Source organism: Carassius auratus, chromosome 10, assembly GCF_003368295.1.
Source record: "Carassius auratus strain Wakin chromosome 10, ASM336829v1, whole genome shotgun sequence".
Classification (NCBI taxonomy): Eukaryota; Metazoa; Chordata; class Actinopteri; order Cypriniformes; family Cyprinidae; genus Carassius; species Carassius auratus.
In genome coordinates this window covers 4,165,101-4,187,062 of record NC_039252.1, presented here as the reverse complement: position 1 = coordinate 4,187,062, position 21,962 = coordinate 4,165,101, and the positions used below count along the sequence as shown (strand labels likewise).

At 36.4% G+C, this 21,962-nt stretch overlaps 1 protein-coding gene and 2 long non-coding RNA genes across 4 annotated transcripts; 2 read left to right on the top strand and 1 right to left on the bottom strand.

Annotated features, from left to right (window-relative positions):
* Window positions 1-128: 128 nt before the first annotated feature.
* Window positions 129-12,154, bottom strand: LOC113109622 (uncharacterized). The gene is made up of 5 exons (XR_003292996.1): window positions 12,083-12,154; window positions 2,919-3,075; window positions 2,675-2,813; window positions 1,912-1,987; window positions 129-1,195 (listed from the first exon to the last, which is right to left on the bottom strand). It is a non-coding gene; the product is annotated as an uncharacterized LOC113109622 (long non-coding RNA).
* LOC113109619 (uncharacterized) lies at window positions 8,268-9,293 on the top strand. The gene is made up of 3 exons (XR_003292993.1): window positions 8,268-8,643; window positions 8,760-8,796; window positions 8,951-9,293. It is a non-coding gene; the product is annotated as an uncharacterized LOC113109619 (long non-coding RNA).
* Window positions 11,550-21,948, top strand: LOC113109603 (trafficking protein particle complex subunit 13-like). 2 transcript variants are annotated; one of them, XM_026273288.1, is made up of 13 exons: window positions 11,550-11,687; window positions 12,209-12,277; window positions 12,890-12,989; window positions 13,391-13,475; window positions 13,559-13,686; window positions 15,175-15,247; window positions 15,467-15,511; window positions 15,826-15,843; window positions 17,122-17,255; window positions 19,716-19,914; window positions 20,360-20,460; window positions 20,531-20,678; window positions 21,681-21,948. In XM_026273288.1, the coding sequence occupies exons 1-13, from the start codon at window positions 11,606-11,608 to the stop codon at window positions 21,786-21,788; spliced, it is 1,290 nt and encodes a 429-aa protein (XP_026129073.1). In that variant the 5' UTR covers window positions 11,550-11,605; the 3' UTR covers window positions 21,789-21,948. The 2 variants fall into 2 exon arrangements, with proteins under 2 accessions (XP_026129073.1, XP_026129074.1); XM_026273289.1 differs by lacking the exon at window positions 15,826-15,843.
* Window positions 21,949-21,962: the final 14 nt, after the last annotated feature.

The following is a 21,962-nucleotide window of genomic DNA, read 5'->3' as shown; positions in this document are numbered from 1 at the left end:
GAGAATAAAAAGAAAAATAATTAAAAAAAAGAGACAAAAACTCAGATTCAGGTATTTTTGTGTGTTTTGTATTTACATACATCAACATATAAATCAAAAAATATAAAAAGAAAAAACTAACTCAAAAACAATTAACCAATTCACAGATCCACTCATACGCTAAACGTGTCTCTGAATAAAGCAGGGGGTTTGTTTATTTTCTGTTTTGTTTGGTGGGAAAATGACATCAGAATAAACAAACAGTCCAGGCTAAAAAAAAAATAAAGAAACAACTCTCACTGCTTAAAGTCTTAGAGAGATTATAAGAGGTCATGCACAAAGACTGAGGCTGAGATGGGGAGTGCAACCAACCCATAATCCTTTGTGGCATGTAACACAAGGGTTTGCCTGCTTCTGTGGCAGCTGGGAGCCACAGTTTAGTCCTTTATTAGCATACAGACAACAGCACAGGATAATGAAGCAGGACTGTGGAAGATGTGCTTAACCTAAAGTTCACTGTAGGGAATTCCTCCAGCTAATAATGAAGGTTTAAAAGACAGCCTGATGGAAAAGCAGCAAATTTGCTGCGATAGAGAGCTTGGGATGTCATAGTATAAGCACTTTTGGAGGCTCTATAAAAAGCAGGGGCTTTAAACATGAATATTGCACTGTGTGTGTTCAGTGTATTTAACCGGCGCTTGCAGAACAATGGCTGCTGTGCTATGTTTACGCCCACTAATTCAAAACCACATTTTCTACTTACTAGAGTGCATAAAAGGGAGAGTATTTTGTTATTTTTAGATCCGTTCATTTGTGGAGGTCATAAACTTACCAACAAAGAACAACGGCACCAGGGTTGACTGAAGCCCACGTCTTGATGTTCTCCCACTGCACCTTCTGCAGAAGAATCCTGGAGAAACACTGTGGGGAGTAAAACAAGGCAGGACAGACCAGTAAAACATTTGTTTGCATTGGAAAACTGATCAGTTTTTTTTTTTTATTAGCAACATAAAGTAAATGAGTTCTAAGAATGGAAAAGGAAATCCAACAATATTCTCAAAATTCCCATTAAGATTTTAAACTCAAAACTGTGACCCAGTGTGTCAGGGTTTGAGATTTTCTACTTGCCTTCTCTTTCTGTCTCCTTTATCTTAGCATCCTGCTCGATTGACCCTTTCAACACCAGATGACCAGCAGGGTGTTCTGCCATATGAAGCTACAAGACACACTCTCTTTGTTTAAATCTAGATTAAAAACACATCTCTTTCGCCAAGCATTCAAATAATGTATCTTTTTAATTGTGAGTGTAGTTGCATCTGATCAAAGGTGCATTTTTATTCATTAGCTTGGGTTAAACTAATTTTACTTTGTTGGATCAGCAGCTATGCTAATGATGTCTGTATTTTGTTTCTATGTTTTGCCACGGGATTCACATCCCGTGGTCACTAGGATTTAAACAAGCTCCAGTCTGGATCCAGAACACCTGAGAAGAGATGATGCTGACCCTCAGAGGACCTCAGATGATGCTAACCCTGAATCAACAAACAGAACTAACAATTATTCCTAAATGTGTGACTGCATCATATAATAACTTAATTAATAATATTGATAGTTCATCGTCTAGCTGACTACGTCTTGTATTATTATTATTTTTTAGTTTTTCTAAAATCCTGTCAAATGTGCACAAACTACTAGCTACTACTAAATATTGTAGAAACATAATTTTCTGTAAAGTTGCTTTGTAACGATTTGTTTTGTAAAAAGCGCTATACAAATAAACTTGAATTGAATTGAATTGAATTATCAAACCATTGCCATAAAAAAAAGAAAGAAAGAAAACCAGTAACCCTGTAACGTTCCGAAAATGTACCGCTGACAATAAAAAAAAAGAAAAGGCAAAATTGATTTCAGCAGACATCCCTAAAAACTCACTTCTGTGCCATTGGTGTGAGGATCGGCTTCATTTCATCCATGATGCTCTCCTATTTCTCTGGATTTGCTTTCAAAACTTGTTTAATGTAGGACAAACAGAGGATTGCAAAAAAGGGCATGTTATACGCATCGTTGTGGACAACTAACACACTGATCTTTCTATGCATGAAACAAAGCTTTTTTATTTGATCATGACTTTGTTCATTTGTTAGTTGCTTGATACTTATTGATATTAAAACTAAATGTTTTCAACTAAAACAGAAAATCACATTAAAAGTTCATTTTATATGTCACTTTAAGAATTAACTGTCAAAATGATTTGCAAAACAATTTCTGTCTTTAAAAAAAGATTTTATTACAAAGTCAGACAAATAACAACATTGTACATGACAATCTGACCCAAGAAACAGTGTCAGTGAAGAAATATTTAGTTAAGAAAACAGAGCCATATTTTTATTCTGCATTCTTTCTAATCAAGCTGTAATTCTTCATCAAATTATGTAAGATGTGTGAAAATAATATTAATTGTGTGCATTAAGGATGCATAAAATGCTTACTTCCCACCACAGAAAGAATATGTAATTTGAAACGTGATGGAAATGACATTTGGTGATGATGGTTCGCAAAACGACTGCTGAGCCTGAGATGTTTTATGAGTGATTATTATTATCTGACAGCATCAAAAGGGCTTAACAAGACCCAGAACAAAAGAAACACCCATAAACAACAATCTCCCATGCAATAAATTATTAGAAACACTTACTGCCTTACAATTTCCCATGCTTGCTTTGCTCTGCTCACAGTCTGGTAACTCTCTTTTTTCTCATTCTGCTGGCGATTCTGCTTCAACTCTTTCTTTTTTTGGTTGAATTCATCCCATTTAGGTTTCCTCAATTCATAGCCTGTCAAAAAAAGTTACTGATTAATAAACCCCTAACAAAACACAAAACTCAACTCAAAACTACTCCAAAATAAGACAATTCAGGAGATAACTGTGATATTTGTACCTTCATCTTTTTCCTTCCTGGATGTTTTCTCTTCTTTGTGTACTTTCCATCTGATGGTTTTCTGTTGAATTCCCACAGTCCCTAACCTCAACCTGACATTTGTCTGTGTTGTGAGGTTTCAATGGTCGTTTGCCTGGTGGTGTTCCTCCTGGTTTCCCTAATAAAGGTAAACAGATATTAATGCTTTGTAAGCATTAATCAGTAAGCAGAGATTTTGTCAATATAGCTCTGCTGGATTGTTTACAATCACACTGCAAACTTTCAGTTTTAAATAAAGATTTATTTATTTTTAGGATATGAGCTAAAATGGTAATGTATAACCTGTAGATCTTTAAAAATAAACATCAGCTTAACAAAAAGCCCTCTGGAGCAAGAGCGCCACCTCCTGGTGAAGACCACCTGCTCAGGTTTGGGCTTAAACAGATCTCGAGGAACATGAGTGACATCTTCATGTTGAGTCGCACATCTCCAACCTATTCTGACACGAGCGAGCACTGCTGCTCTTTTATTTATAGCCTAGATGTTGTACTAATTGCATTTATAATTTGAGCTCATCTGCTCGCATATAAAGTATACATCACCAATATACTGAACTCGATCTTTTAATGTTACTGTAAATACATTAGTGGAATAGTTAACCCCAAAACAATTACTCATCCTCGTGTTGTTCCAAACTTGTAAGACCTTCGTTCATCAGAACACACATGAAGATATTTTTGATGAAGTCTGAGAGCTCTCTGACCCTCCACAGACAGCAAGGTAACTACTACGGTTAAGGGACACAAAAGTACCAAGATGATTGACAAAAAGTAGTCCACGTGACATCAGTGGTTTAACTGTAATGTTCCTCTTTTTTTGAGCAAAGAAATCAAAAATAACAACTTTATTCCACATTTTCATCTCTAGTGCGCTGACACAGATCCGACGTGATGAAGTTGAACACACGTGTGTTGTGCCTTGAGCCTCATCATGTGGGACCTGGGACAGCGCCACCACAAGTGATGCAGTAGAGGTGAAAATGTGGAATAAAGTCGTTATTTTTTATATCTTTGCGCAAAACAAAGTATTCTCGTAGCTTCATAAGATTACAGAGTTAAACCATTGATGCCACATACTTTGGCGATCATCTTGGTACTTCTGTGTGCCTTGACCATAGTAGTTACCTTGCTGTCTAATAACATCACGCAGACAACCTTTTTGTTTGAAAATAAACCTAAAACAATGTGTTTGCTTTCCATTACACTGAAAGTGTTATTAGAAAATGCTATATGAGAATATAAGTAATCTAAAAGTAATTTAGGATTGGTTTAATAGTAAGTGACAGATGTTATACTGAGACTTATCTGAAATCACCTTATTCAGGGTGAAGGTAGTTGCAGCAGCGAAAAGCATAGTGTCAGTGAGAGTCAGGATGATTGCTCCATCTCTCAACATTTCAAGTGTCCAAAGTCAGACTGTCACAGCCTGGAGAAATCTTTCTCTTACCGCCCCCAACAAAAAACTAAAAATTTGTCTCTGCCGAGAGTGTTCAATTGTAACAAAAGCACCAATTGCAAATGGCTCACATATTGTGAGGAGAATCATACATTGTATGAGGATCTCTTCTGACATTTTTGTCAAAAACAACAGTCAACCAGGTTTTTTCTACAGTGTGGCAGCTTATTCAAGAAACCATTGCAAAAGCTGGGATGTATTCTGTGCAGACTGACACAACCCGAGACATTACATCCCAAGAGCAGTGCTCTATCATTCTGTGCTACGTCAAAGACACAGTCCAGGAAAGGCTATTTGCATTGGTGAAGCGTGTAGCATTGACTGGCCAATATTTTGTTCAGATGCTGACAGATGTGAGGGAAAAATCCAATGTAATGTGGTGTTACGCACATGTCCTAAACCTAGTTCTGGCTGACACAACAGAAGTGGCTATTTCTAGTGGGTCCCTCTTCTCATTGGTTAATGATGTTGCTGTCTTCTTTCGTGACTCATACCAAAGAATGAATGTGTGGGAGCAAGGAAGCCAGGGTAGTCGGCACAAGCGCCTTTGGAGGAACACAGCCGTGGGTCAAGGATACTGCACTGAAGAAGATCTTTGGGTCGTTTGGAAAGCCAGAACAGTGTGTTTACACTGATGTGCTGAAGACACTAAAAACCCTTGGAACCCAGGAAAACCAGAAAACAACAATGATTGTCAAAGCAAGAGCTCTCTTAAAAGCTTTAAAGAGGTACGAGACAGTTTTGACTGCCAAGATTTTCCTCTGGATTTTTAAAGTCACAACACCACTGTCAAAATACCTGCAGACGAATCGTATAGATATTTTATCAGCTCACCAAAAAGAACTATAAATATGCCATATAAAGCAAAAATCTCTATTATAAGGTGTTTGAACAAAGTTGTGTGGCCGCAGTGTGTAAAAAACACAAACAGCCTATGATGGTAAAAATCCACTCACTCATTGTTTTATGATCACAATAATTCATAAACAGTCTCTCGTCACTAGTAGTTCCACGCTCTGTGCTCTGTTAGCATTTACACAGACCTGAATGAAAAGCTGCGGTCCACCGTTACTGAATCCCTGTTTTGGAACAAAGTAATCGATTGTAACAGAAATGAGTCGAACCAGACAAATTAAAGAGTCTATCAAAGCGATGCATTGAAACACGAGCTGAATTCCTCAGGAAGTCATAAATCAGTTCTAGTGCCACAAGAACCAAGCAAGATAAACAACCAACCAACCAACTTGTTCACACAACAGCTTTCAACACTAACACCACTAGAACAATTATTTACAATTTCAATTCGAAGAAGAGAAATTTTGTGTCAAAAATGTGTTGTTCGTAATGGAAATGCAACGCTGGACATCACATGTAAACCCAGGAGATCAAGTTAAACACTTCCATTGACTTCCCCCCCACCCAGCAGAACCAGACTGAAATTCCTAAGGGGGAAGGGCTTTAAACCTCTGTCTCTACAGAACATCCCTATGTCAGAGAATGGCAAAGAAACTGTTTTTTGTACATTATATATGGACCAGAATGAACTCAAAAAGACTTATAAATGAATCAGTCCATCGCTTAACTCCATTTTCATTTATGTGTAACCCACACATTTGACTATCATGTATAATCACTTATTGTGTATGTTCTTTTTTATAACTATGGCATAGCTTAACGATTTGTAATTATGTTTGGTATGTCTGTGATTTAATTTTCTTGCTTGATATTTCATTTATTTGTAAAATATATCATATTCATGTTATAGGAATCATGTCCAAAATTAGACCATGCCAGAGCAGGAAAACTCGGAGCACATGCTTGGTAAGATAACATATGATTTATGATACCCCCGAGCCAAGACAATATCTGATTGGTCAAGACAACATTTGAGGTGTGGCCAACAGGCCACTTTAAATACTTTGGACACCATGAAATCTTGCTTTTAGTCGGCTTTTAGTCCCTAGCTGCTGCTACTATGCCACGATGAGAAGGAACACAACCTAGTCTCGTCAAACTTTACTTCTTTTCTTTTCCGTTTGAGAGTTTCGTGTTCTGAGTTAAGTTTTGTAACGTCCATTCAACTTTAACCAGCGAACACGACTCTGCACTTTCAGCCAACGCCCAACAACCACGGGCTTCCCAAGACGTCACTTCAGAGACTGAACTTCCAGCCAATCAACGACCTCGGGATAGCCCTTTCACCGAGGCTCCTTCTTCACAGGAGATGCAAGTAACTTTACCTCCAGACTGTGACCTTTACTGGTGTATCTAATATAATTTTAACCTCATTGAGGAACTCAATGCGAGCGCTAATTACGTGATTGATGGTTGTTCATGTCTATGCAATTTAACGTATTGCTTTAAACTTGGAATTCCATATTTCCATTCTCTTAAACTCATCTTTCCCTAACTTTTGATCTTCCTGCAACTTGTGTTGAATGTGAATGTGAATGTTCATATTGAAAAGAGAAGTATCTTGTGTTTTGTGCTTACAAGTTAATGTCTTAAACTGCCGATCTTGTTACTGTGCTAATTGATAGTGTTTTCACTATAGTTTGGATATTAGTATCCAGTGCAGTTTTGATGTTAAACGGCTCGTTCACTGAACCGCAGGCGCGTCTCCGTGAACAGCCATGAAAAAGTGATTCTGTTCAAATTCCCTTTAAAATCTTAAATGATAGCCTTTGAGCTGAATTGACCTGTTTCCGTTACATGATCTACAGGTGTGGAAGAACCCATAATGTCTTGGTTTGTCAAATAAATGCTTTCGAGTCTTATCGTCACCTCCTGAGTCTTTCTGGTAGAACAAATTCCCTAGAACTACGCAGTGAGACAGCTCCATACTTTTTTGCAGTCTCCGGTGTCACTTGTGGATAGAATTCTTTGGCATCCGGCTCCCGCTGTTTGTGACCTTGGCTAGGTTTGAAAGGTGTCCTTTATCTTGTGCATTAGCTATCTTCAGATGACTTGCTGCTTAGGATCTGATTTGCTGTGCTTTTCTTTTGCAGTCTCTGAACTGTTGTGACTTTCTCCACCAGAAGGAGCAGGTTACGATGAAGACTCTGACCTTCCCTTGTCCAGTTTAAGGACACACCTCGCAGACTGGGTACTCAGATTTTTCTCTTGTGTTCCCTTGTGTGTATGTGTATGACGTGTCACGTGTGTTATGCGCCGGCTCAGCCGCCTCAAACTTCCACTGTAAACACATGTATGCTGTGAAAACAAAACCATCAACCAAGTTTCGCTGCCTCTTTAACCTGATCTTGCATGAGAGCAACCAACGGGGACACAATCAAAATTATCGCCTTGTCGGACTTTGGCCTCCCCAGTTTTTCGCTGACGAATGCTCGGTAACAGTTGATAAATGAAACTTTTCCCAGAACCTGTTGGGAGAAGGGCCACAACATCACCTCCATTCAAAATGTGAAACAAAACTATATTTTTATAAAGATAATTTTTTTATTTCCTAAAACTCTTAGTTTGTGTTCATCTTATAAATAAAAGTAGGATGGCATGAGGGTGGAAAGGATGGAGTTTTCTTTTAATCCCTTTCCCTGTATTTCTTTGTGTGTGTGTGTGTGTGTGTGTGTGTGTGTGTGTGTTCCGCTGTGTTTCATTTTAATTGTTGTTGACGAACTAAATGTTTGACCTGTGCCATTGCATTTTTTCGTTGTGTCCCTTTAACTATTCTTCTGTATTGTCTGTCAGAAAAAAAGTACTTCTACTTTTTTAATACTTGAGTACAATTTAAAGTTGTACTTTGTTACTTTTACTCAAGTATGTTTTGACCAGATAAATGTACTTTTAATTGAGTAAAATTTTTACTGAGTACTTGTTCTTTCAGTTGAGTAAGATTAGTACTTTTTACACCTCTGGTGGTAAGCAGATAAACATCAAATTTTCATTTTTGGGTGAACTATCACTTTAAGAAAGCTGACTCCACTGTGAGAGACACTACTGTCTCTCTCTCACACACTGCAGAACTTTGCCTTTTGTTTTCCCTGTTCCCTGGATTCACCTTTGTTGCCTTATTTTATTTTTCTGCATTTTGATAATCGTTTCTGAAACAGTGACTGTTGCACATTAAAACACCCTATAAACCAGTCAGCACATTAGAGAAAGAGAAAGAGAAAGTAAATCAGCACTCGGATTTAGTCAATCGAGCAGCATCACAAGAGTGGAGAAGCTTACTAACAGAAAAGAAACAAGTACACAAAAAGATACTCCTGAGGTAAGTTGCATTTGTGGAAAACAGTTGGCCTAATGTTTAGTTATGAATAATATGGATTATATTTAGACTTCGAGGAAAAACTAAATATTCAATATTTGTCATGTTTGTCATTACAGAATAATCTCAAGACTGAAATGGAAGCCGTTATACCTGGTATGAAATAAGAAGAGAATTAACCTTAATTACTGTAGTAGTGAATCATCTCTCATTGAAAACCGGATTATAGATAGACAGATAGATATAATTAATTTATATACATTTAGAATTAGTTTATATAATTAATGTATTCTTTCAATGTTTGATCAAGGAAGCTCGAGGGGTTGCGAAGTCAATTTTGCGACTGTAATAGTCAGCAGTCTGCTGATCTCTTTAGAAGCCCCAGTGATGTTCTTCGTGGACAAAGTTCGTGAATATCTGTGGAAGTCGAAGCCATGACAAGAAGAACTGGAATCAGCAGCATGGATACAGAAGCAACCGAGTTCAGATAAAGTGATCGATAAACATAGATGAAATGAGAGGTTTGCAAGTGATATGAGAGATAAAGTATTATACCAATTGAAATGCTTATCTGTCATTGCATCCAAACATTTATATTTCTACAATAATTAAACAACAAAGATGTTTGTGCTTGTAACGTTCAGTTTCTCTTTCAAGCTGCAGATCTTTTTTCTACTGTTTCTTTCAACACTGATTGGTTCAGTTTAAAATCTGCATTAAAAAAATCTACATTATTTTCTTATTGCATGTTGCTGAATTTTTTTATTATTATTATTAAGTTTTTTTACTAGCCTAGTATTTTTTATTATTTTGATTTATTAATCTTTACTCAAAGTGTCATAATTTGCTCTTCCTGTCAAAAGACTCACCTTGACATCTGTGATGTAGGCCTATAATATGACGGTGTTTTAGTGCCATGTTAAAAAAAAAAAAAATCTAAAATTACGAGATTGAAATTGTATATTATGAGAATAATGTCAAAATACTATGAGAATAAATTCTAAATTATGAGAATAAAGTCGACATAGTTTAATAACAAATTCGAAATATTCCAAGAATGAAGTCGAAATGTTCCTTGAATAAAATCAAAATGTTTCGAGAATAAAGTCAAAATTATGAGAATTAATTAGTAGGCTACGAGATTAAAGTTAGGATATAATATTTTGAGAGTAGGCATTTATTCAGGCCTATTGAAGCCTATTGGCTCTCTGTCAATCCTGATTTTACTCGATCTCAGCGCAGCTTTTGACACTGTAGACCATTCTCTTTTACACTCTCGATTGGAAAAAGTTTTTGGTGTTACTGACACTGCTTTAAATTGGTACAGGTCTTATCTATCAGATCATAGGCAGTTTGTTTCCCTGGGTGGTTGCAGGTCCAATATTGGCTCAGTGCAGTTTGGTGTTCCACAGGGTTCAGTTTTGAGTCCCTTTTTAGTATTTACATTTTTTCCCTTGGGCTATTTCTAAGATCCCTTGGTCTTAAGTTTCATTTTTATGCAGATGATACTCAGATTTATATTCACTCAAAACCTGGTGATAACTCGGCTGTTGCCTTTTTTTAACATTTTATATTGGAGGTAAAAATATGGATGTCTCAAAATTTTATTTGTCTCAACAGTGACAAGACTGAAGTTATGCTGATTGGTTCACCCCATCATTTACTTTTGATCCTCATGTTCAGAACACGGTTAAAGTATCGTTTTTTTCACCTTAAGAAACATTGCAAGAGTGCGTCCCATGTTATCTTTTTCTGTGGCTGGAAAACCGATCAATATGTTTCTCTTTTCTCAAATTGACTACTGCAATGCTTTGCTCGCGGGGGTCTCGAAATCTGCTCTAAACAAATTGCAGTATGTTCAAAATGCAGCAGCCAGAATCCTGACAAGTTCCAGGACAAGTGAGCACATCTCTCAAGTATTTGTCCTTGCACTGGCTTCCGGTCAGGTTTTGCGTAGATTTTAAAATTCTTATGTTTACCTACAAGGCCCTGCATGGTTTAGCTCCTGAATATCTGACTGAACCTTTAACTGTCTACACCCCAAGGCATAAAGTGTGTACTTTATCTTCACCAAAAGGGTTCATAATTTTAAGGGCAATTTCAGAGAATATTTAAATCTGTATCAATTGTAACTTCAACTTGACACAGGTTGGTCTTTCATTAACTTGATTTTGTTGTCAAAAATATCCAAACATTAACTTATTAATTGGCCAGAGCTCAATTTCCCAGAATCATTGTGAGCTTAAGTCGAGTGGAAAAAGCCATTAGTTCTTTCTATAAACTTTTTAGGCTTACAAAGCTTTGATGAGTCTAACCTTGGCTCTCCACAGAGTGTTCTTTCTTTTCTTTTTGAGACACAAATCAAAAGTACTAGTTGTGAAATAATTGATTTTTGTTGACTGTTTATATATTGATATATATAAGGCCTACTTGATATATTATGACCCCAGTTTAGGGGATTTTTAAGTGTCACATTGTGTGGTTTAATGACAGCGTTTGAAACTCAGTTTAGGGAAACACAGCCTTTAGCACCAAACTGTTACACAATCGATCAGAACCAGAGAAAGAGGAAATACACTGTAAGTGTGCACTTAAAAGTGAAGCTTTGAATTGAAGTGTTGAAGAACATTTACAAAATTATACATTAAACTCTAAGAATCTACATCTATATTCAGAGAACACTGGGCCTTACGAATTACATCTAAAAAATAGGGCCCCAAAATTAATAATCAATTATCTAATATATATTATACAGTCGAGTCTGTTAAGATCTCTCTGATGCATTCATTTTGCCTTTAAATATGATCTTAGCTCATTGAATTTATTTACTATTACTTTACTGGAATTTGTTTTTTCATTATGTAACCCATTAACGTCACATAGCCAGGAGTTTTATTGTGTTTACTGACAGCTGCGTGTCACAGAAACGCGGTTTGTCCCTCTGTGCTCGCCGTGAGCAGGTGATATGCAGGTCAAAGGTCAGTCCAGTGCAGCAGACAAGATGGAAGTCAGCCAAGCAAAACAAGAACATCTACTTGCATTAAAAGGTACTGCTAGGGTTTCCCTTTTCTCACTAGAGAACCGAAAGAGCAGCTCGCTCAATAATATCACTGAAATATCACTGTAGCTGTAATCATGCCTGCTAGCTGCTAATGCTAATCATTTCTGCTGAGAAGAGACTCTTTCTCAAACCTACCGTTTGAGCCACTGTACAGTGTTTACTGTAGTGTTTACTATAGTGTATTACTAAAGTGTTTTTCAGAGTCCGTCTCTTAGACCGTATCTGTTAATGTGCATCTAGTAAGTTTTTCATTGAGTTGTCCTGAAGTACACAAGTGACAGCGGCACTGAAATATGATTATTTGGTTCTGTATAGCAGAGGACTCAGAGATACAGATTCAGGAAGACGTTTAAATACATATTCTCATTATACTGAAATTACCAGTTTATTGCTTTGCTGCTCCTTGCATCAACTGAGCGTTTATAACCTCACGATGAGTTGTTATCATTCCTCTTATCATCATTGAATATGTCATATTAAGAGTCTCTTATGTTTCTCTCTCTCCAGTGATGCGGCTGACCAAACCCACACTGTTTACAAACATGCCAGTGACGTGTGAGGACCGAGATCTTCCAGGTACAGTCCAGTGATGCTTACATTAACTTGATCTTATTACTAATCAAGAGACATTTCAAGAAAACACAGATTTTGTGAAATCAAATACAGAGTCATTGGTCAAAAATTCATTAGTCAAATTCATATTAAAACCAGAGGTCCCCAAACTGTTCACTATGAAGGGCTGAGATTCAACTTTATTGAATATAGTAGGATAGATCGGGGTTTGCAGTGTTTGTTTTCCTTCTGCAGGTGAAAGGCGATCTCTCTCAGCCGTGGTCCAGAGCCGCATGTCACTGTGACAGTTCAGAGGAGCACTTCTATATATAAAAGGGCTGAAATATGTTCCCCTATAAATCAGCACGAATGAGAGTGTAATGCATAAACGCTGCTTGCAATCAGTTTGTTTGGTTATTTCTCAGAATTTGATGATTTATTCAAGTTGATGTTATATTTGTCATACAGGAGATGTTATACATCTGGAGATTTATGCATTACGGCAAATCATGGCCTGTCAAAAATGGCTGCGTGTGCATAGATCAGACAGAGATAAAACGATCTATTGGTGTAGATGTCTCGAGGGATCTAAATCTCAGAGGAGGTTTTAAAGCTCAGTATATCACTTGTCTGCAGGTGATTTGTTTGTACGACTCATGAAGGACGACCCATCGACCGTGAAGGGGGCAGAAACACTGATCCTCGGGGAGATGCTCACGCTTCCACAGAACTTTGGGTGATGTAAAATCAGTTTATATGCATATTGAGAACTGAAAAGTTTCTCAATTGTTGATTCGTTTATGAGTACATGGCGCTTTTCACAAACGGGGTACACTTTAGTATTGCTTGAATTTTTAAAATATTTAGTGATAGATAATGGCATATATAAAATATATAATGGCAAAATATATATATTTAAAGTGAAATAACGAAATAAAGTGTATAGACAGCAGTTTACAAAAATCACAAACATCCCACGAACAGAATAGAAATAATCAGCTCATCTAGTATTTCAGCGGACCTCCTGAGGTTACGCACCTCACATTCTGTGTGCTATTCGTGGAAAGTGCCACATGCTCATTTTAATCTCCGTGCTCCAGCGATTCGAAAAATGCATTCTCACTATTTCCTGTACAGAAATATTTTCCTTGGCGAGACCTTCTCCAGTTACATCAGCGTGCACAACGACAGCAATCAAGTGGTCAAAGATATTCTTGTGAAGGTACCGGCTCGCGGGAAGTGCTCGAAGTATCTCCAGCAGCTGTGGCAGCTGTTTTGATCTCCCATGATTCTCTCCTCTCTCAGGCAGACCTGCAGACGAGCTCCCAGAGGTTAAATCTCTCTGCTTCAAACTCTGCTGTGTCAGAGCTCAAGCCCGAGTGCTGCATTGATGATGTCATCCATCACGAGGTCAAGGAGATCGGGACACACATGTACGTAACTCCTGATGCTCTAAACACTCAAAGCCTTTAGGTCTTAGTAATGTAATGCAGGATTGCATTCATATAATATAGGTTATGACAGTTTTCAAATCCAGTGTTGTTATTGTTAATGAAAACAAAGTATTAAAATTATTTTTTTGTATTTTAGATAAAACCGAAATAAATTGGTTTCTATTAATTAGCGCTGTCAAACGATTAATCGCGATTAATATACACATAATATAAGTGTGTGTACTGTGTATATTTATTATGTATGTATTAATACATGTACACACATGCATTTATATATTAAAGAAAAATAAGTTATGATTATAATATAAATTATATGACTATAAATATATAAATGTAAATAGTTTTGAAATATATACTGCATGTGTGTGTGTTTATATATACATAATAAATATACACAGTACACACACGTATATTATGTAAATAAAAACTTTTATTTTGAATGCGATTAATCACGTTAATCATTTGACAGCACTAATATTAATATAATAAAGGTTTCTAATCAAATAATGATAGTTTGTGAATCTAGTGTTGACTAAATTGACTAAATTAAATAGTTATTGTTCACTAAAATAATGTAAATTATTTTTTGTAATTTATATAAATTGAAAATTTGAAAATAAATTGAAATAAAAAATAAATATTAGATAAATGTAAAAAAAACTGACTGAAACCTAACTGAAGCAAATAAGCTTAAAGTACTAATTAACTAAAATTGTAATAAAAATACATGCAGTTAAAGGCAAACAGAAATATTAAAAGCTAATAAAAATTACAAAAGCACTGAAATTAAACTGAAATTAAAAACAAAACTAAAAATATGAAAGAATTTTGTACATTGTAATAAATAATATAATATAATAAGTTATATACACACAGATCTAACCAAACCCCCTTTTCACAATCCAGTCAGTTGGATACATGGGAAAAATCATTTTTTGGCTTTATATCTTAATGGAAGCCTGTTTCCACCACTGAAAAAAAGAAAAAAAATCTCTCAATCATGACTTTAATTATCAGAATTGCATGGTTTAATCCTGCAATTCTGAGAAATAAAGTCAGAATCGAGAGATATTATGCAATTGAGTGATTCTATCAGAATTAGGAGTTTGTTTCTCACAGTTCTGACTTTATAACACACAATTGCAGGTTAAGTCAGAATTGTGAGATATAAGTGAGATGTAAGCTCTCAATTCTATTTCTTCCCCTCACTATGGACTTTATATCTTTATAAAAAGTCAGAATTGCGATATCGCAATAACCTTTTTTTAATATATTTTTTAATTAATTAGCAGAAACGGGCTTCCATACCTATAACTACTTCAAGATTAGAATTATGTGACGTTACAGAAACCAAATGCACTGCAAATGCTGTTACATGCAGCGACGGTTATGTTTCTACCAAAACCACTTTCAGATATGTGTACGAAATGCTGTTGTCCTCACCATATGTTTCTCATCTGACTCCAGCTTGGTCTGTGCCGTCAGTTACACCACTCAGACTGGAGAGAAGCTCTACTTCAGGAAGTTCTTCAAGTTTCAGGTGAGTTTATTTCCTCCTCCGCTCAGTCTGCGCTGTGATTGGACGCCGGCTCCACGCATCACTCCCAAATCATTTCGGCTTTTAATTTACACTGAAGCATGCGATGTTGTGCTGCTCGGTACATCAGAAGAGAGTCTGCAGAGTGTTGTGTGTTAAACTGAATGTGACATGGATTCTGTTGAGGTGCAATCAAACTATTTCAACTCTATTTTGAACCAGGTTCTCAAGCCTCTAGATGTAAAAACCAAATTCTACAATGCTGAGGTAAGTTTAGTTTACATTCATATGTGTGTTTATAACATTTAAAGAATTATTTAAAGAATCATATTGTTTAACCTCCTTTTTAGTTTTTTTGCACTGCCTCGCTGCTTATGAAATAATTTATAGTGAGGCTATGCTTTTTAAGAACCCATTCTTATTTGATATCTCTTTTTTAGTAGTGTGTGTGTTTCATTCATAATTAGCTGTTTTGTTCACGTTTACACGGTCTCGAAAATAAAACTGACATGTAGTTATTTTCTGGTGCATGTAACCTCCACTTCTCTAATGTTTATTTCTTTGTTTTATTCCTCCATTAGAGTGACCTCAGTTCAGTGGTAATTCTTTCCCTTCTCATTGCATCTTTTTTTTTCTTTCAGCGTAACCTTTGTTTCCTTCTCTTTAAAGTATTTTGAAACAAGCAAGAAGAAAACATGAGAAAAGTATTTCAGTAGTCAATAAGTCATGAATTATTGTCCCATTAGTAAAACATATGTGTTTTTTTTAAATTTGCCATTATTGCCATAACTTTTATTGGATAAAATGTAATTGTGTTAACATTTTGGAAAGGGTACACTACCTATAACAGTAACCTAAAAAAGGCCTGAATAGGTATTTGGCTCTAAATATTTCATTAATATTAATAATAACCATTATCCCGAGAGCCAGCCTCAAAATTAAGTTGTTTAAAAAGGAGGAATAGACAGACAGAGTAACTTATATTTATTTTTACACCATATTTTCTCAGTTCAAACCATTCTTGAGATGTGATCATTTGGAAATTTAATTTTTTTGAAAAAAAAAAAGAAAAAAAGAGTTGGCCAAATAATGGTGATAATCTCAGAGTCTCGAGGAATATTTTCCTTCTGTTTTCCTTGTTTCCTCTCAATGCTTTTGCTTCAGCGCTCACTAAATCAATCATACATGTCTGACTCTGGAGAAAACATGTGCACTCTTTTGTTCTCGTAGACTGGAAGATATTGATGCTTGTTTTTTATTGATTTGACAGATTGTACACTCTTTTTTACTGTATAATTCATTAGAATCAACGTAATGAGGGAAAGAGTTTAAAGAGATGCTTTAATTGCAAATGCATACTTTCAAAATTGTTGTTGTTTTTTATTATTTTTGAATTAATCAGGCTTGGCGTGGGATCTTTGCTTCATACTGTAACAATAACAATACTTCTGTCAAAAGGTGCTGTTGATCCACAGGCATGAACTAACCTCTACTTGTGATATGACTAATCTACCGTCTGGAGATCAACTGGGCGAACAGCTGCTTTATTTGACTCTCTGCAAAAATTCCCCAATTATCACTTGAGCTTGCGTGAAGAGCTTGATTTGACGGGCCTCATTCAAAGACTTTTACACGATAATGACTCAACTTCAGCCACACTCAGATCTGAAATCACTGTATGAGCACACACTTGTAGTTAATGGTAAATTCATCATTAATTTGCATGAAGTCTTTCTTTGGAGCCCTTCAAGTAAAGTATCTCTCTAGGATATTGTGTACATACGGTACAGTACTGCATGAAATCTTACCAGGGCTGAATATATGATTGGATCTCAGCAGCCGGTCTGATTTGATGCTTTTGACCTGTGACCCTCCAGACGGATGAGGTGTTTCTAGAGGCGCAGCTCCAGAACATCACTACATCCCCAATGTTCATGGAGAAAGTCTCTCTGGAGCCTTCTATGATGTACAACGTGACTGAGCTCAACAATGTGTCTGCTGGCATTGACAGGTAACATTTACAAGTGATTGGGTCCATATATATTTGTGATATGTGACTGTTCAAAAGTTGGGGATTCGTTTTTCTTCAGGAAGGAGACATTTGTTACAAATGTTTTAAAATATTTCTGTTTCGAATTAATGCTGTTCTTTTTTGAACTCACTTTCCATTAAAAAATCCAGAAAAAAAAGTTCAGCACCAGAAATGTTCCTTGAGCAGTAAATCAGAATATTACAATGATTGCTGAAGATCATGTGACACTGAAATATATATATGTATATATATATACAGGTGCTGGTCATATAATTAGAATATCATCAAAAAGTTTATTTCACTAATTCCATTCAAAAAGTGAAACTTGTATATTTTATTCATTCATTACACACAGACTGAGATATTTCAAATGTTTATTTCTTTTAATTTTGATGATTATAACTGACAACTAAGGAAAATCCCAAATTCAGTATCTCAGAAAAGTAGAATATTACTTAAGACCAATACAAAGAAAGGATTTTTAGAAATCTTGGCCAACTGAAAAGTATGAATATGTAAAGTATGAGCATGTACAGCACTCAATACTAAGTTGTGGCTCCTTTTGCCTGAATGACTGCATTAATGCGGCGTGGCAATGAGTGGATCAGTCGGTGGCACTGCTCAGGTGTTATGAGAGCCCAGGTTTCTCTGATAGTGGCCTTCAGCTCTTCTACATTCTTGGGTCTGGCATATCGAATCTTCCTCTTCACAATACCCCATCGATTTTTCGTTGGGGTTAAGGTCAGGCTAGTTTGCTGACCAATTAAGAACAGGGATACCATGGTCCCTAAACCAGGTACTGGTAGTTTTGGCACTGTGTGCAGGTGCCAAGTCCTGTTGAAAAATGAAATCTGCATCTCCATAAAGTTGGTCAGCAGCAGGAAGCATGAAGTGCTCTAAAACTTCCTGGTATACAGCTGTGTTGACCTTTGACCTCAGAAAACACAGTGGACCAACACCAGCAGATGACATGGCACCCCAAACCATCACTGACTGTGGAAACTTTACACTGGACCTGAAGCAACGTGGATTGTGTGCCTCTCCTCTCTTCCAAAGGAAATGCAAAATTTACTTTCATCAGAGCACATAACTGTGGACCACTCAGCATCATTCCAGTCCTTTTTGAAGCGAAACGCTTCTGACACTGTCTGTTGTTCAAGAGTGGCTTGACACAAGGAGTGCAACAGCTGAAACCCATGTCTTGCATACGTCTGTGTGTAGTGATTCTTGAAGCACTGACTCCAGCTGCAGTCCACTCTTTGTGAATCTCCCCCACATTTTTGAATGGGTTTTGTTTCACAATCCTCTCCAGGGTGCGGTTATCCCTATTGCTTGTACACTTCTTTCCACCACATCTTTCCTTCCCTTTGCCTCTCTATTAATGTGCGTGGAAACACAGCCAGCCTCTTTTGCAATGACCTTTTGTGTCTTGCCCTCCTTATGCAAGATGTCAATGTTCGTATTTCGGACAACTGTCAAGTCAGCAGTCTTCCCCATGATTGTGTAGCCTACAGAACTAGACTGAGAGACAATTTAAAGGCTTTGCAGATGTTTTGAGTTAATTAGCTGATTAGAGTGTGGCACCACATGTCTTCAATATTGAAAATTTTCACAATATTCAAATTTTCTGAGATACTGAATTTGGGATTTTCCATAGTTGTCAGTTATAATCATCAAAATTAAAAGAAATAAACATTTGAAATATCTCAAGTCTGTGTGTAATGAATGAATATAATATACAAGTTTCACTTTTTGAATGGAATTAGTGAAATAAACTTTTTGATGATATTCTAATTATATGACCAGCACCTGTATATATTACAATATAAATTTTAAATGAATAATCTGTCATATTACAGTTTTACTGTATTTTTAATCAGCCTTGATAAATGCAGCCTCAGTGAGCATATTAGAGATTTTTTTTTTTTACTTTTTTTTTTTTTTTATATATATACAGACTCCAAAATCTGGATCGTAGTTAAATAAAGGAATGTTTTGGGTTTAATACAGTTCATGTGACATTAAATTTGTGACATGTTGTCCACTGCCGCAGAAAATAATGCTAACTATGTCCCTCAGACTGTAAAAATGAAGAACAATCATGTTTACAGTAATGCACTGACATCTATTGTAAGTGCATCAGATAATTGTTGGCAGTGTAGAAGTAAACTATTGCCTTCTGAATGTCAAAGTCTTGTAAATAGTAAAACAATTTGCTCTACAAATCAGTGTTTATGATTATGATGAAAAATCATATGATAACAAAAACCAGTTTGCAGTATCTGATATACTGATGGACACAACAGAACGATTTTCCTTTTGACTTGATTCTGCCCACTGATATTCACTGAACAGTGTAAAATGTGACCGCAGCTGTACACGGAGCGGCCACACTCTTGTTGGGGTTAGACTCATGTGCAACTTCTTCTGTCTCTCCAGCGAGTCCACGTTTGGGAGGATGTCGTATCTGCAGCCGCTGGACACGAGGCAGTATTTGTACTGTCTGAAGCCCAAGCCAGAGTTTGCGGAGAAGGCCGGGGTCATCAAGGGGGTGACGGTGATCGGCAAACTAGACATCGTGTGGAAAACCAACCTTGGGGAGAGAGGACGTCTACAGACCAGCCAGCTCCAGAGAATGGTGCACTGAATTTAGCATGGATTAAAAAAAAATAATCATAATAAAGACTTGCAAGAGTTCAGCTTATTTAATCAGATGAATTATTTCATCAGTCCTTTCCACACAAAGCAGCAAGAAAGTGCCTTTCAAAAGTAATGCATTACAATATCGCGTGGAAAGTAATGCATTACGTTACTTTTTGTCATGTGAGCAGGGCTTGCATATTTTTTTTTTATATATAACAAAACCCCTAAAGTTATGTTTTTTTTTTGTCAACTGTAAAGGCTCTTTCACACCAAAAGTGAAATTAATAAGACTCAGGCCATCTTTAGCACGAGAGGTTTCAGTGATTAAATTGGAAAAAGTAACTGCGATATTTAATAGTAATGCATTACTAGTTACTTGAAAAAGTAATCTGATTACATAACTCATGATACTTGTAATGTGTTCCCGTCTTGTCTTGTAGGCTCCTGGATACGGTGACGTCAGGCTCTCTCTGGAGATGATCCCAGACACGGTCAGTCTAGAGGAGCCCTTCGACATCACCTGTAAAATCACAAACTGCAGGTGAGCTGTGCGTCTGTCTGTGGTGTCTCTGTAAGCTGTGGGTGTTAAGCGCTGGTTTGCTCCCTGTCAGTGAGAGGACCATGGATCTGGAGCTGGAGATGTGTAACACTCGCTCCGTTCACTGGTGTGGGGTGTCCGGCAGACAGCTGGGGAAACTCAGCCCCAGCGCCTCCCTCTCCATCCCGCTCACACTACTGTCCTCAGTCCAGGGTTTACAGGTACGCCAAACTCAGACTTCATCATGCATATACAGCAGAGGCTACATCTACAAGTTGAGAAATCCTTTTTGAGTACACATGATGCTGAAATGAAATCTGAATCAGAATCATAATAGGATTTTACTGAATTATAATGCTAAAAAAGTCACACAACGGAGGAATTTCATTAGTCCAACACAAGTAATGTAGATGTCATGTTATATAATGAATTGGAACTATTTATGCCTATTTTATTTTCAACTAAATCAACACATTTCTTTTAAATGACAATACTGTCATTATTATTTTTTTTTTCTAAAGCGCTGCAAGATGTTCATCACATTATTTACAGGATAGTTTATAAAAGATAAATATTGAGAAACGTATTTAGGGGATACATTTTGCTCATCTACAATGAATCATGAATAGAAAATTAATGTTTTAAATATAATTAAATCTATTAAATACACCTTTCTGTAGGTGATATTTCAAACATTGAATATTAATATCATCAAATGTTTCAGGAAAAAAAGATAAATGGTTTAATGTATGCTTATAACATGTTTATTTTTTTCATATAGAAAAATGCAGTAATTATATGAATTTGATAGAATTTAATTGAATTCCATGTTAATTATGTATTCAATATATTTTAAAAATATTATGTACTATATATAAATGATTCTGTATCCTGTTTACTACTCGAATTCAAATTAATTCAGTAGCTTATTTGATATTTAGCAGCTTTGTGTGTGAAGTGACTGACAACCCCTGCTATAACATGCTAAGAGGTTAGCCAATCAGAACAGTCATGTCATTTAAAGATTCTCTTAAAGGTACAGTGTTTCAAAAAAATGGGATCAGAGAAAAGGTGGCACATGATTACCAAAACAATCATGTAAAATAAAATAATAATGTTAAGATGCAATAATCATCGTTACTGGGGTACAATTAAATGACATAAAAGTGTAGCATATGACCTCTTTAAAAACTAGATTTTTTCGCCTCATTTCTGTTTTTTAGAGCATATCAGGGCTGAGGCTAACGGACAGCTTTCTGAAGAGGACGTATGAATACGATGACATCGCACAGGTCTGTGTGGTGTGTCCGTACACCAGTCCAGAGAGCTGAAAACCCCTGGACCAACTCCCAGCTCTTCTGCATCTGTTAACAGAACACCTGTTCCTTTAAGCTTGCTCTTTTAAAATCTACATTTTAAGCCCAATTAATCATGATTTTAACTGTCTGTCAATGTAAATAAAATGTAAATGAGAAAAGTATGTTAAAACAATTATAAAAGCTTCC

Bases quoted from the DNA above. Each gene is read 5' to 3' on its own strand.
- LOC113109603 (XM_026273288.1), top strand. From the start codon at position 11,606: ATGCAGGTCAAAGGTCAGTCCAGTGCAGCAGACAAGATGGAAGTCAGC. The intron at 12,278-12,889 runs GTACAGTCCAGT...ACTTGTCTGCAG, and splicing joins TGAGGACCGAGATCTTCCAG to GTGATTTGTTTGTACGACTC. The intron at 20,679-21,680 runs GTACGCCAAACT...TCTGTTTTTTAG, and splicing joins CCTCAGTCCAGGGTTTACAG to AGCATATCAGGGCTGAGGCT.